The sequence below is a fragment of the Molothrus ater genome, chromosome 2 (genome assembly GCF_012460135.2).
Source record: "Molothrus ater isolate BHLD 08-10-18 breed brown headed cowbird chromosome 2, BPBGC_Mater_1.1, whole genome shotgun sequence".
NCBI classification, from domain to species: Eukaryota; Metazoa; Chordata; class Aves; order Passeriformes; family Icteridae; genus Molothrus; species Molothrus ater.
In genome coordinates, this window is record NC_050479.2 from 28592714 (window position 1) to 28607897 (window position 15184).

The following is a 15184-nucleotide window of genomic DNA, read 5'->3' on the forward strand; positions in this document are numbered from 1 at the left end:
AATGAACTTGCTGAGACCACAAAAATGACTTGTCAGTAAACAATCACATTCACCACTGAAGCAACTCTCAAAAAAAGCCATCTGTGCTGGAACCTTTCCCCTAAAACAACAGAGGTGGGCACTCTCTCCAGCACTGCAGCTTTGTGCTTTATCTACATACACTCCACACAAGTCCATTCCTATTTTACAGACAGACTCCACAAAACAAAACACTTCTGAGACTCAGAAAATGGAAGGAAACCTTTCCTTACACATTCTAAGACAAACCCCAGTTTTCTTTTGGCATGAATGCTAATTTACAAATTCTGTTTGCATGGTATGAGAACGTGTCATGGTCTTCAAAAAACCTGAGAAACAGAAAGCAATGGAACCCAAGTGGAAACACGTAGAGAAAAAGAAACAAATTAATACTTAAAAATACCCTGAAATATTAAACCTCAAGACACCACAAGGACACACACACACACACACAAAAAAAGATACATCCAGGAATACCAAAAGAATTAGGGTTGTATATTGAAGGAAATAGCCACATCTGAAGGAGAAGAATTCCACAATGATTCTAAGGTGGGAGAAAGAAGAGCCACTGTCACCTATGTATTGAAAAATCTCTTGTCCTTTGAGTCAATGCAATTCCTTGGAAAATGGTGTCCCTCAGAGTACATACAGAGGCTATTGATTTTTGCCAGTTACCTTAGCTTGGTCTTTAGAAAGGTGACCCAGCTCCACACACCAAACAAGGTAAACACTACCTCTAATACCTCAGCTACTGTCATCTGTTTCTTCTCTCTGCTACCACCTTCATGTGCTAGGATGTGAAGCAAAAGGGGATGACAGTACGCAGAGCACACAAATACATGTACCCCATAAACAAGTGCTTATGGAAAAAGTCCAACCCAGGCAGATAGGTATAATGCAGTGATCCTCACTGCAGCCCCAGTTCTGCTGCCTTAGCCACCTCTAGTTCTCCCAAGAACCTGAGGGAAAGAAAGACAGAGGGGAACACTGTGCAATGAATCCAGTACATGACAGTACTTGGGAAAAACCCACACTCTATTTTTACTGGTTCAGAAGAAGAGACATAATTAGCAGAATGTTTTAAGTATTTTATTCTACGTGAAAAATGAAACATCAAAAGAGTTGAGGGTTCAGACACAAACTTTTAATGCTAAGTTTAAGCATTAAACTGCCTCCACAGCTGGAACAGGGCGTAGGAGGAGCTACCAGCAATGGAATTACTCTCTTTAATAGAGAGCCATGAAACTACCTTGGGAGCTAATTTTTGGGCTTGCTCTAAGGCCAGACATTACAGGTTGAAACATAACTGGCTCAGAAAGGGGCAAAACCAAGGGTCCTCCAAGGTGACAATTGAGGGAAATGATACCAAAGACATCAGTACACACAGCCACACTAAGTTAAGGTGATCCTTTTATCTTTTCACACATAATTATGAATAAAATAAAGGCTCATTCTTTGATCTGTAAATGCCAATGTGCCTCTGAGCACACACAGACATTCTGCATGGGAAAGGGGGAAAAAGTATACCTATTAGATAAAACCTCTAATACAATGAACAAATTTATTTATTCAATATAGACTAAAAATAGGAGGATTTCCTTATGCCTTCAGCTTTGCAACATTTTACTGCAACTGTCACAGTAGAAAAATCTGCTGAAAGGTAGAACACATCATGGTTTCCATTATATTTTTGTTTGCTATTTTTGAAGCGGCACATCCTTTAAATGATCTACCCCAATGAAGCTAAAACTTCAGCAGAATACAATATATACAATTGTAAACTGAGAAAAGCAAACTTCTGAATCATTACAATCTAGCACTGCAACAAGCTTCAGGTTCTGCATTCACTGCTGCATTTGGCTTTTCACTTTGGAGCAAATAAAGGGCCTGGTGCATACAGCCAGCAGAGAAACTCTTATCAAGCAATAAAAGAAGCATTATTCTGTACCACAAGTTCTCCAGAATATTCACCAAAATGCTTTGCTTTCAGCTCTTTAAAAGGCATGAAGTTTGTGTTCAATTTTCATTGGGGATTTTTATTGTGGTTTTGTTTGTTTGTTTGTTTTGCATTAGTCTGCTTTGCAACTTCAGATTTTTTCCTTCTCAAGCAGATGTTTCTTTAGAAATTACACCACAGTATCTTTTAGAAAGTCTGATTTCAGTTCCACCAGGCAGAGACTTGGATTCTTTTAATGTTACTTTCAGTGGACACAGATGATATGCATATCAAAATTAATTAAATATTTGTGGGTGAACAACAGGTCCAAAACCATAAATTCCTGAGTTTGTTTTGCATTCTAAATAAATATTTAAACATTTTATAGTAACACTAATTCAAAATTAATGCATTTTTTGCAATTATGTATCTAATTGATAGTCAGAAGGCAGACCCTACCCTGTCATCAGTGTATGTCATTTTCCATATGCAAAACTATTGCTATTGGGTACATCTCCATACCTTCAAAGATCATCAATGAAGTGAAAACGACTACTTTAATCAGGTCTAGGTTTTAATGATGATTGTGAGGCAGATATATTTCCAGAAACAGCAAAGTATTTCAATTACATATTATACAAATCATCTGCTACCACTCCAGTGGCATCAGCGCTGCCAGCACCTAACTCCACATGCTCTAGATGGGAATCTAGAAGAAATCTCTTCCCTGTGTCTGAAATCATTGTGAACATCTCCCAATCCTCCTTTCACAGCAATCTATGTAACCACAATCATCTATTATTACTGTGAACATGGAAGAAATGCAATTGTTCCAGCTTATTTTTCCCCCGAAACTAAAGATACCACGCCTAAAAGGAGTTCCCATCACTCCTCTCACTACCACAAAATCATGTTCTCCTCCATTTCATCACTGGTGAAGAGTCACCACCGTTGCCACACTGTCTCAAAAACAAACATGCTTACTCTGAGCAACACAACTACAAAGCAGGATGAAGCACAGCAGAGAAAGTGCTTCTGTTAAACAAAATCAACCATGAAATGAGCTATTCTAGGATTCTAGGAAACTGAGCAAGAATTTGTGCTGTATATAAACACTTCCACTACTTCCTCTCCCTGAATTTGAACTTAAAAGTCCTGTGTGCCAACCCCTTTAAAGTGCAAATAGAGATGACTTACTCTCATCCAATCCTCCAAGAAGCACAGGAGACATGACACTACTGTCATGCCCACAAGCTAGAAAGCTTCCAACAACAATAAGTGACACAGAAAAAATACTTTTCTTTTTACTGAATTCTTACAAGGGGATTGATTTTATCACCAATTTCAGCTAGAGATGTTGGGCTAAACAAAAACTTCATACAATTCTTTCTTAGGAATTTTTATATGTGATAAATAATTTGACAAGTAGCTATATACTTCAAGAAGTTACTTATTTTTTTAAATCAACTTTATTAATGGTTTGTGAATGGAAAGACTAGCATTTCTTACAGGTCTGTGACAAGGAAGGCCAAAAACATTGGAAGCTTGGAGTTCTAGAGAGATTAAAATAACTGTTTGTCTTGTAAGGTTGGCCTGTTTTTATTAACATGAGTTGTATAAGACTTAAGAGGCTGTGCTATACAACAATACACTTATTAGACAGTGATACCATATTTCTTTTTATTTCCACCATTCTTTCATTCTGTAGCAAATTTTATGCCCTTCGAGTGTCCAGAGAAGACTATAATTGGAAATAACTAATTAAGAATTAATAGAAATATTTTCAAACTGGTACTTGGGTCTATTACAAATTTAATGTGTTTTCTGTAATCTTGCAGATGAGGCTCAGACAGGTCACTGATAAACAAACAAATTCATCAAGCAAACAGTACTGAAGACTCAACTTAGTGCTCTGACTGTGCCAAAAATACTGTGCATACTTCTTATGATTACACACTTCTAAAAATTAGTGTGGAAAAACTGGAAAATATTCAACTAAAACCTGCAACGTTAGAGTCATAAGTAACTTTCACCAATGAAAGACTTTAGTAATCAAATTTCAATACTTAAAACAAGATTTAGAAGCTATCTGATGAATGTCAAAACACCACCTTATACAGTTAAATCTGCCACACATATCATATCAGAGTTCCCAAAATTGGATCACTAAGATATTTTTTAAAAGTCCTCAAAATCAAACCAAAAAAGGGGAAAAAAAAATAAAGGCCAATAACACACACACACACACACCAGAACTTAAAGGTTGATAACTTAATGGAGAATGAGATTTCATAACCATGTTATACAGAACTATGATGGTAATTGTTTAAATCTGAGTTAAAATATTTATATGTAAAGCGGAAGTACACCAAGCCTCTTAACCAACATTAATGAGGAACAGTTTTCCATTGCATTAAAGAATGAGCAATTCCTCATTTCTGCTTCTTACTAGGCAGTGACTCTGCAAACCAAAAAGGGCTAACTTCCCTGTCAATTTCCAAATAAGCACTGAGAAAGTAGTACTAAGTAGCCCTCAAATGAGAAAATATGAAGTTATAAGTTTGAAAAAACCCTAGCATTTTCATAACAATAACTGGGGAGAGGAGAGAGATCTAAAACTGTTGATCCCTGGAAGCACCAGTATATATGGCATTCAGGGACTCCTGCAGATGTACGGACTGACCCAGGTAGACACACACCACAGGGGTTGACAAACACAGGAAATACTTCTGGATGCTCATAACACTTGTGAAATATCCTGCTAGGAACACTGATGCAAGCAAGAACTGGCTTCTCTACATTATGTCTCACTTGGCAATTCTTCCTTTCCAAATCTGGTATACTGAGTGAAAAGTTTTGCAGACTTCCAGAAGCCCAATAAAGGAGCCATTTAAGAAGTCTCTCATGCAACTCAAACATATCTGTGAAATGTTATCAAGGTTACTGTCACTTGCCATCACCACCAAAACTCATGTGTTTCTATTGTTCCTACAGATTTGCAAATACCTCTCCTGTATTCTTGGAGTCCAATCTCCTTTTCAATACACATTTTATTAAATCTTTTTCTTTTGCAGGGCCTCTATTCAAAAACCCACACCAAGAGCAGAGCAGAAGTGTCCTCAAGGTTTCTTATGCAGTTGCTCACTAAAGGGAACAAGACCAGAAACCTGCAAGAAAAGCCTATATGCAGCGCTGGTTGTGAAGCAAAAGCAGCAAGACCAGCAAAAACATTCAGAAAATCATGGATTCCCATGAAAATGGCACCCTGCTGTTGGATCACACACTTCAGTCACTAATGGCATGCTGCTGCCTGGGGAGTTGTGCTGCTGCCAGGAAAATGACTTGCAAAGGGATGGAAAAAATGTAGAAGTTTTATTTTGAGTACACAAACAACTGACTTCTCAATTATTTTGGCTTCCTTCAGATAAGGTTTCTGTTTGGCATGACAGAGATGAGCCAGCAGGCATAGATCATCTTTGCTGCAGACGGGGAAACCCATGGAGTTGCACTCAGAGGCAGCTCTGGGGGTGGTGCTGGCAAGCACCCACTCCAACCAAATGGATGTGGGAATTCCTTTCCACCCCCCAGCACATGGGAAGAATTATATTACAGAAAATCACAGTTTAAAAGATGCATGCTGGAGGTCTCTTGCTTAGTAAGACTTATTCAAAATGTATAGAAAATACCCTCCCTGCAAAAGAAATACTGTAAAAGGAAACTATTTTAAGCTTCATTATAATGAATGAAGATGAAATTTTAATCACAGGCATAGAAGCTGGCTATTGCCTTAAGAATAGTTATAATTACCAGATTTCATTCAATATGAGCAAACAGAAGACAGCAATTTGAAATCGCCAAATTACCATTAACGTTTTACTTGCAGTATCACTCAGTTAAGACAAAAAAGGGAACGAGAAGATGAATCATTAAAAATACTCAATAGATGGCCTATACACTGTATTTCCATAATTAAAACTAGGCCATTATAGCTGAGTATTCATTAGACCTCACTCAAGAAAGTGATTTAAGAAGACACAAGTAGTATATATCAAACAGAAAAATGACAAAACCAGACATCCATCAATCAAAGAATTACAAGACTCAAAGTTTCTCCAAGTAATTTAAGAAAAGTTAAAAGTTATGGAAAATTGCCTGATGTCAGGACTAAAAGAAGATACAACAGAACAGAGCAAGCCCTTAGAAAGGCAAAGACAAAGTGAATGGTGTAGGAAAGACTATTGTTTTGTGAAAAGGCATAGGATGATTCTAAAGTATCTCTTCAGAAAGTACTGGGGGTCATTTGAGATTTTGGGTGAGCTGTTTTTCAGTCCACGAGGAACTGATTTAAAGAACATACGCTAAACAAGCATTAATTAGTGTTTTAATAAAAACCCAACACATTTAGGAGAGCCGTCTCTGAACACATTTTAATTAATTTTTTTTTCAAAAAATGCCAAAATAAAATGGAAGTTCAAGAAAGCCTGAAGACATTGCTAAAAATTGGCTGATATTTTAAAACATCAAGCTGCCTATTCTATCCATCAACCTTCGACCAATCCTGAGCCAAAAAACTGTAAAGCTGATAGGACTCTATTAATAAAATATTCAAGGGTTGAGATATAATTAATGACAGTCAACAGTTCAGGGAAAATTAGTTTTTAGCATCAAATAGGCATGACTTAATTCTCTGATGAGATTATAAGTTTTTGTGTACATCTAGTGAAACAGCTTTTGAAAGTTTTTTTTGAAACATAACTAGTGGCATAAAGTTTCATTAGAAAACAGACTGCCAAAGATGAACAACTATTCAGATGATGCATCTTCAACAGCAAATGAGGGAAACTATTAATTAAATAGTTATAGCTCCTACGGGGTCTGCCACAATTTGAGCTATGGCTGGCACTTTTCATATTTATTGAATATAAAAATATAATTCAAGCACCAGTAATTACAGTGGATAAGCACAAGAGTGGCAGATAGCTAGAGGTAATCACATACACAACACATGACATCATTTGCATGATAACGATGCTTTCAGATGAATTCTTTTTTAACACAAGGAAATGTAATCTATTAAGAAAGAGGCAGGGGAAAGTGCATCTCCATGGGAACAACCATTTGCTTGAGTGACACAAGTATGAAAAGGGGGGGGTGTAGGTAGGTCACAGGAAGCAGCTATGAGTCTGCTGTTTCTCTCCTGAGGTTTCACAAGATGCATGATTAATTATTGACAGACTATTAAGCGACATTTTGTTGGGTTTTTTTTTAAGTTCAGTACCTGATCTTTTGGCAGTAGCCAAACAGATTTGGTTTAAGGACTAATACTCACGACCACCATTCCCAGCTGGGTAGGTGGGTTAGGAGATATTTAAATGAGAATTTTATTGTGATCCTTGGAGAGGCAGGCGTGATGATACATTAGACATATTTGTATAAAGAGAACATAAGAACTTGCTTCACTGGGTGAAGGAAAACTTTCAAAAGCTGTTTCACTAGATGAAGTGTCAGTCTTGCAATTTGCAAGCATTTGTTTAAAAAGAAGGAGTGCATTTTTGATGGCCTCTCAAAACAATGAATCCTCTAAGGAAGGACACATGCTCTGCTTGTTCTGAATGGGAAATTACTGTACAGCAAGACAGGAAAGGCTTGAATACTATAATTTAGTTGAGGACACTGATTCAGGAAAGGTAAAAAATGTTGTACAGATACACAGTACACAGCACATACATGTTTAATTATGGTAAGGAGTTCACAGCAGCTAAACTTTTAAAGAAGAGTACTCTTAAGCACCAGCTCCTTTGGATGGATATTAAGAATATTCTGAATCCATTTGTGAGTTAGGTATGCCTTAGACAGTTTCTCACTGTCACTGTTTATATGGGCTTAAAAGAGCATGAGAGGTGTTTCACACTCTGGATGCTCACCAGGTAAGTGTGGTCACAGCACACAAAAACCAGACCCCATCATAAGGCACTTTCTGCCTCAGCTGAACAAACACACAGAGAAAACCATTAGAAAGGGAACAGGGAATGTTGTCTGCCTGTTCTGAGGCACTGTTACTTGTCATAACAGTGCTTCAGAACTCAAAACCCATGCAGGTGTGCACAAAGGGCTGAGGCTTGGGAGATGTGACACCTAGGGATGGTTCAGCCATGAAACCACCAAGCTTTTTTCTCACACCTTTTCATCACTCACCTCTAGAGCGAGGGGAAGCACCCTGCACCATGCAGTTTTGCTAAGACTGAAAATAAACACACACATAGGCTAGGACACACCTCTATTCCTTCACTTAAAGAGATTTCTGTTGGACATAAATAAAAATGTGTTTGTATCAAGCAAATATTGCCCACATTTTACATGAACACTTGAAATATTATAACAACAGGACTGCAATCCTTTGTTAAGGTACCTTTCAAACAAAATATATACATTATATTTATGTTTTAAACAAAATAAATCTATATAAAAAGAGCTTAATGTCACAACTGGGACTTAAATCTTTGAAAAGTCATAATCACATTTCCTGGCACTATAATCAGTATGTTCCAAGAGTATCTGTAGAAAGGACTGTGCCTAAATATTACCATGGTAAATTTTATGATAACCTTGTTTGCCTGCCACCCATCCTTTTTCATGTGCTTTATGGCAACTCAGCAATGGAAGACATGGTAATGAAGGAGTGACTAAGAAACAAAGCCTGTTAGAAGCAACATTGGCACAGGATTATCCTGCATAAGCTATTGCCATGTTATTTTTAAGTGAATCTTTTAACTTTCTAGAAAATCCAATCCCTGAATCCTAATTTTTCTACTGAAGAGTCATTTTGTACAGCAGTCTGCAACAGAATAAATTTTCTCTATATAAGACTTCATGAAGCACAGGCAAAAAACCAAAACAAAAGTAAAGAAAATGCCTCAAAACACTTTTAATGTGCCTGTTTCTGTTTTATTCATAACATCCTGAAATACCACTAGTAGGTCTTCCTGGCATAAAACAACAACTTATCACTGTGTTTATAACCTTTTCTAACCTTTTCTATGCAAAGCCCTTTTTAATCAGTCTTTAAAAATCAAAGAGAAAAAAAACCATTTAACTTGACTTTCAAAAAGATTTCTTTAAAATACACACAAAATTTTTCAAAGCTAGATTGTTTTATGTGTATGAGATACTGTTGTGAAGACTTGATGTGCAAGTTGAAAGTAGAATACATATTTAAGGACTTGGAAGTTGACAGAACATCTCAGACCACAGAAACTTAACTGTATATAGCCAAGCTGTAAAATGCCATTCATAGAGTGATTTAGCTTTGGCTATGATACCTCTGCTGAACAATCCAGTTTACATCCTTCATCTTTCAAGTGAGAGGAGTTAGCGTGAAAGGACAGGATTCAGCAGTTGATTTGTCTATGGAACTCAGTTCTTCAGCCACTGAAAACACAGAACCTTTGAAAACTGGAGCAAAAGTAACATCTTTTTCTTCTGGATGTGATGGAAGGAAACATATTGCAGATTTTTACACGTGATTCTCCACCCACACCCACTCTCTCTGTCTCTCCCTCCCTCAATCATCTACCCATCATGTCACCTCAAACTAAGCATAAAGACCAAACACACATGTTAAAAAATATTTATAACCACATTACATTCCCAACCTGAAATGCATCAAGTCTACTAAATTTATTCCAAAATACAAAAGGACTTACCCAGTGTGTCTTTTAGATTTTTAACCAGAGAACCTTTCTTCAAGCTGTTTTTTCGCTCCACATAATTTGATGGCACATATCCCGTTTTGTTGGCCGCGTTTCTTACCCTCCACCATGTCTTAGAATCATCTAATAGCCAAAGACGCTCATTTTTCTTGATGTCAAGTTCTTGGTCCTGCTGTGCAGTGTAATCCCACTTTGCAATAACAATAACTTCTTCTGTCATCTTTCATGGAGTCCTTCTGCAACAAAATAATAAAACATTATCCTCATAAACTTTGTCATATGATTCTTACTCTTTTTTCCCTTTGAATTCTTCTAAAATAAGTAGGAAAAAGGCTAGGAGAAAATGAGAATGTCATACAGCGAAAACCCTCTTAAAAATAAGGGAAGTCATAATGACGTTTCTTAGTTTTTCAGCCACTAAAATATGGCAACATCTTGATAGTAAATTCTCGTCATAATGTATTACATTCACATCCTCCAAATGTATATAAAATATTACATGGATATATATTAACAGAAGCTTACTTATAAAATCTGTTTAATTTTTTCATATAGCATTATAAAAGTATCCCACATCTGGGATTCCAAGTTCTGATCTGAGAAAAAAAAAATAAAATAGCAGCATTCGAAAAATGCGTTTTCCCTCTGCACTAGTTCCGCATCCTCATACTAATCTCACACATATAAGTTTTCTGCATTTAAACAAAGTTGTCCATCTTTATTTAGTAGAAAGTTAAGAAATAATTCAAGAAGCAATGTAACCCAGCAGGGAAATCTACCATCAATAAGAGGGTACTGTCTTTAGCAAGCCTTTGTTCACCGTTTTGTGCAGGCAGCACAAAACTGCCTTTAAGAATCTTCACTCCCCCTTTGTTCCCAGGAAGATCCCAGCTCAGCATAGTCCTGCACCAGGCATTAGTCAGCAGGGTGGAAAAGAGCACCCACTGGATTTCACTTCTTCCCTACCTGAAACATATCCAGAGTTCCATTAACACTGAATGAGTTGTCTTTCTCTCACTTACCTGTAAGAACAATGATATTTTTCAAAGCTATTTGTCAGCTGCACAAAGACAGCTGCATGCCTCCACATTTTCCTACGCATCCCAGCAATTACCAGGAACAATGCGAGGCAGCACACAATAGCGTGCAAGGAAAAAGTCCAACACTGGTACCAATGACATTCAAATATGTTATAATGCCAACCAAGACATGTTGACTTTACCTTCTAAATTCTGAGAAGTCACCTAAAATGTTCTAATTGCTGCCGTGCAGGTTGGGGGAGAGGGAAGAGGAGGAGAGAGAGAGTAGGAGGTGAGAACATATTTGAAAATCAATGTGTCTGATTTTGGGGTTTTTTTAAATAAAAGGTGTAGATTTCATTTGAACTACAGATTAGTAGAAAAAGGTGCAAAAGTACTTCAAACTATTAGTGTCCAAAGACTTCTGTAATATTTGACTTTGTTGCCTAGGTCTTAGAAGTCCACAACCCTATCTTCTCTGATACCTAGTAGTTTTGTGACAGAAAGGCAATTTAAAAACAAACTTCATTCAGAAATTCTGTTCAGCATGTAAATTATATCACCTATATTCCAAAAGGGTTCCTTCTGCAGTCTGTAAATACACACACAAACACACACACACTACCCCCTTTAGCTACAGTACAAACTGTGAAAACTGCATGCCAGACAACCCAGCTTATCTACTGTAGGAAAAATAAGTGCTTTACTTATTTAATCTATAATCATAAAACATAATAGTGGACCCTATTATAAATTAATAGCTGCCTCTTATCATGAATTTTGTTTCCAAGAGAACATCATATTGGCCTGAGCTACAATTGCTAAACCATTTGATAGCAAAAAGCTGTGCTTGCCATTTGCTGGCAAACACCAGGAAATTTATTCCTCATGGCCAAGGCAGGACATGATTTTTGAAAATCCGAAGCTGAGTTGAATAGGTTTATATTCTCATTTTCCAATCAAAAACCAGAAAGAACATATAACAATTAAAACATTATTCAGATATACATTTGCATGGCTGAGGTCCCCTAGATGGATTTAAAGAGGAGCTATGATGCTTTGAATGGCAGAGAAGCACAATCCTTACAGCTCAGACCTGGCTGTGACTTATGCAGACCAACTGATAGTTTTACAAGAAATAAGTCAGTAAAAATTCAACCATTTTTTCCCTTAAAATAATAATCCCATCTAACAATGATAGAGAAGAGTCTGAACTTTGGACCTCAGTCTCCAATAAACTGCCCTGCTTTCTGACTGACATAAAATGGACAGAGAGCCTACAGGTCGATAAGCTGATGTAGCCACAGGGGACTGCAATCAAACATGTTCTGGAGGCTGGTGTTGTCAATATAATCTATCTCTCCAATTTAGGTTGGTTTATTTTATCTCAGCAATTGTAAAATGGTCAATTCTGACTATTCCTGGGGACATGGAGAACATGAAGAAATAGGACATCATCAGTGCAGTTGGTTGATGCTGTTGCCACTACATAGGCTCCCCTTCTAAAAAAGGTTATTTTCACAATACAGGAAAGTTAAAATTATCAATATTACAGCATATTAAAAATATTAACCCCACATTAGGAATAATATTTGAGTACTGACTAGTGGAAAACTATTAAACTCTTCCTATACCTCTAAAGAAAAAAAACAATTTGAATTGAGCCCTATTGTAAGAGTCATCAAGTATTTTCCCACAGTGTTGGGTAAGGACAGAAGCACAGGAGGAAACTATTTACCAGGGCTGACAACATCAACTGTAGTCCTCTGAAACTACCCAGGACATGGTGCTCAAACCTACTCAACTTCTTAAATTCACATTAGTGTAGACATGTAAAACTGTCACTATGCCTGAGAAATGCTGTCATTTCACAAGCACACCCCCTGCATGATGCAATTTTGGTAGAAGCATTCTGGACTATTCCAGAAGCCAAGTTTCTGGAGCACCATGCTCACACATACCCCTTCCAGTAAAGTAGTCTCCAGGTTTTACTAAATTTTTAGTGGCACAAGCTCTCCTTCTCAAGTGGAGACAGGATTTAGAGTCAAAATGCATAATGTAATTGCAGTTAAACATTTGTCCATTTAAAGCTGTGTACATGTATGTACAACTCAGTTATGTTGGGTTATTTTTTTAATTTTAGGTCTGTTCTTTCTGGGGGAGAAAATTTTTTGTGTTTTGGGGTTGATTGCTTGTTTTATTTTCTTTGCTTTTAATGTGGGGAAATACATTAAAGTTCTTCAAATTATTTTCTTATGATTATATTATTAGACTATATCCATCAAGGACAATATCACAGAATGCTCTGAGTTGGAAGGGACCCACAAGGATCATCAAGTCCAACTCTGAAGTGAACGGCCCACACAGGGGTTGAACCCACAACCTTGGAGTTACCAGCACCATGCTCTCAATATGGCTCTTCCTGTGACATCTGCAGAGCTAAGATTTCCTAGTATGTAAATAAGGACATATTTGTTTCCCAGAAGGGAGGCTGTAGAGGTAATAGTTTTGAAATGCTTCTGCAACACAGCCATGTGCCAAATAAAAGATTATAAGCAGACAACATAACGAGATCTGGGGGAAAATGAAAAGAAAACAATAACACAGACTCCCAAAGCATCTGAGAGTACCATAAAAACTTGACACGGACTGAAAGCATGAAATTTCTTCAGTGCACTGCTTACATACTGCAAAATAAAACATACCACAGTTCCCAAAGATTTTAATGGCAACATAAGATTCCTTCACATCAAGAAAATGAAAATCTGTTACTGCTAAAAGTGTACACCATTTTGGAAAGTTCCTTCTCAAAAAGCTCAGAAGTCCTAGCACTGAAATACTGAGTTGTCTTCTCCTATCTAACAGCACAACATTCCACACTGAAAGCACCAGTGAAAAGCTTTCAAATATGGAGATAATACCGGTCTGCAAGGAACTGCAACAGTCTTTCCTCCATACACTTGTTTCACATGACCCTGACTTTTACCTTACCACATCAAGTGGTCATTTACTTTACTTCTATGGCAATCCAACTTCCAACCTCAAAAACCAAAACCAACCCAAAATGAAGACACCACATAAAACAAGAGCAAACAGAACTCCACAACCCAGACCTTCACAGGTTAATTCTTGCAATACCAATACACAACTCCAACTCCTTTTAATCCAGCAATTCCTTCACTGCTATCAGTCTCAAAAAACGAATTTATTTTACCAAGATTGTATTTTTGCTGAAATGTTAAAACTAATATAGCTTAGATTGAGCTAATGTATTTTCAGCCACTTAGTTACTTCCCTTCAGCTTAGGTTTTGTTAGGAAAGGAGTCCTGCCTTCAATGGAAGCTGCCCTACTGCAGAAGCACACATGAAAATTTTTCTACAGAAAATTATCCTTGGGAGAGAGCAAAACTGAAAAACTGTCCAGCCAAGAAGGCAATGAACAAAAACTCAGCCAAAGGCAAGACAGTTGTGGCTGTACTGAAAGTCTGCTCAGACAAGTGAAGAACATTAACTAACCATATGGCAGAATAAATGCAGACATTGGTGGAATATCTAGTACTGTAGCTTCTGTATGATTTTATGAGAAGAAAGTCCAGAAAGGAAAAGGTTATGATCAATAAACTATCAACAACCCAACAACTTAGCAATGACAGGAAAAACAAACTAAACAAAGAAACACCTATGCCATTTTGAAGCCATCCTTAAAACTGAACCATACAAGTAATATTTGAGATGATGGAAATTTAAAGATAGAGGAACTTAAGAGAATTTGCTCCAACAACCTTGTAAATCTATTAGTGATTCTTCATGTGAAAGACATATTCAGTTGGTGTCATTTAAATACCAAAATACAAAGCACTGTTATGCAGATCCCACTGTGTTTTTACCAGGCTGGGATTCCAAACCTCACTCTCTCCCCCTCGCCATATAGGACTAATATATTTCTCCCACAATGACCAATAGGAAAGGACTCTTATCATCAGCACACCAACCAACCTGCAATCTTCTCCTATAGACTGTCACAAGTCAACACTCCATCTAGTTTAATGCCCTAGTCCAGTGGGTAGAAAGGCAGCATCTTTTCTTGGCCTCAAGAGGAAGGCTCACAGTTATGTCAGGGTTAGTTAGGACAGTACAAACAGAAGGTAAACATGCAGTGAGGAAGGAAGCAGTTGTTCTCCTTGTTCACAATTTGTTTTGCAAAAAGGAACATCACTGAAAAATGACTGACAGTAATGCTTGAAATGTAATCCCTCACCAAGGGAACAAGCAAAAATTCTAATAATAGGCAGTGCCAATTGATATAACAGACTGTTCTGGAACTGCATGTCTTCTTAAGACACATGGAAAGAAAGGGACAGAATTGATACAGAGGCTTTTACATGACACTGATGGACATAAACCATCTAATTGCTATACAATATTAAGTAAAACAGAATTACTATATGATCTTTATGATACCATATGATATGATATTTAGTTAATTACAGGGGAAGAATAGA

General features: G+C 37.2%; 1 protein-coding gene across 2 annotated transcripts in view; it reads right to left on the reverse strand.

Moving 5' to 3' along the window:
- Positions 1–15184, reverse strand: part of NCK2 (NCK adaptor protein 2) — an 84534-nt gene that overhangs the window by 21529 nt on the left and 47821 nt on the right. Inside the window, exon 3 of one of the 2 annotated variants that reach the window (XM_036387817.2) lies at positions 9658–9896. In XM_036387817.2, the coding sequence (XP_036243710.1) occupies positions 9658–9883 (226 nt within the window). In that variant the 5' untranslated portion in view covers positions 9884–9896. Of the gene's footprint in view, positions 1–9657; positions 9900–15184 lie in introns of both variants that reach the window. The other variant, XM_036387809.2, reaches the window with a different exon arrangement.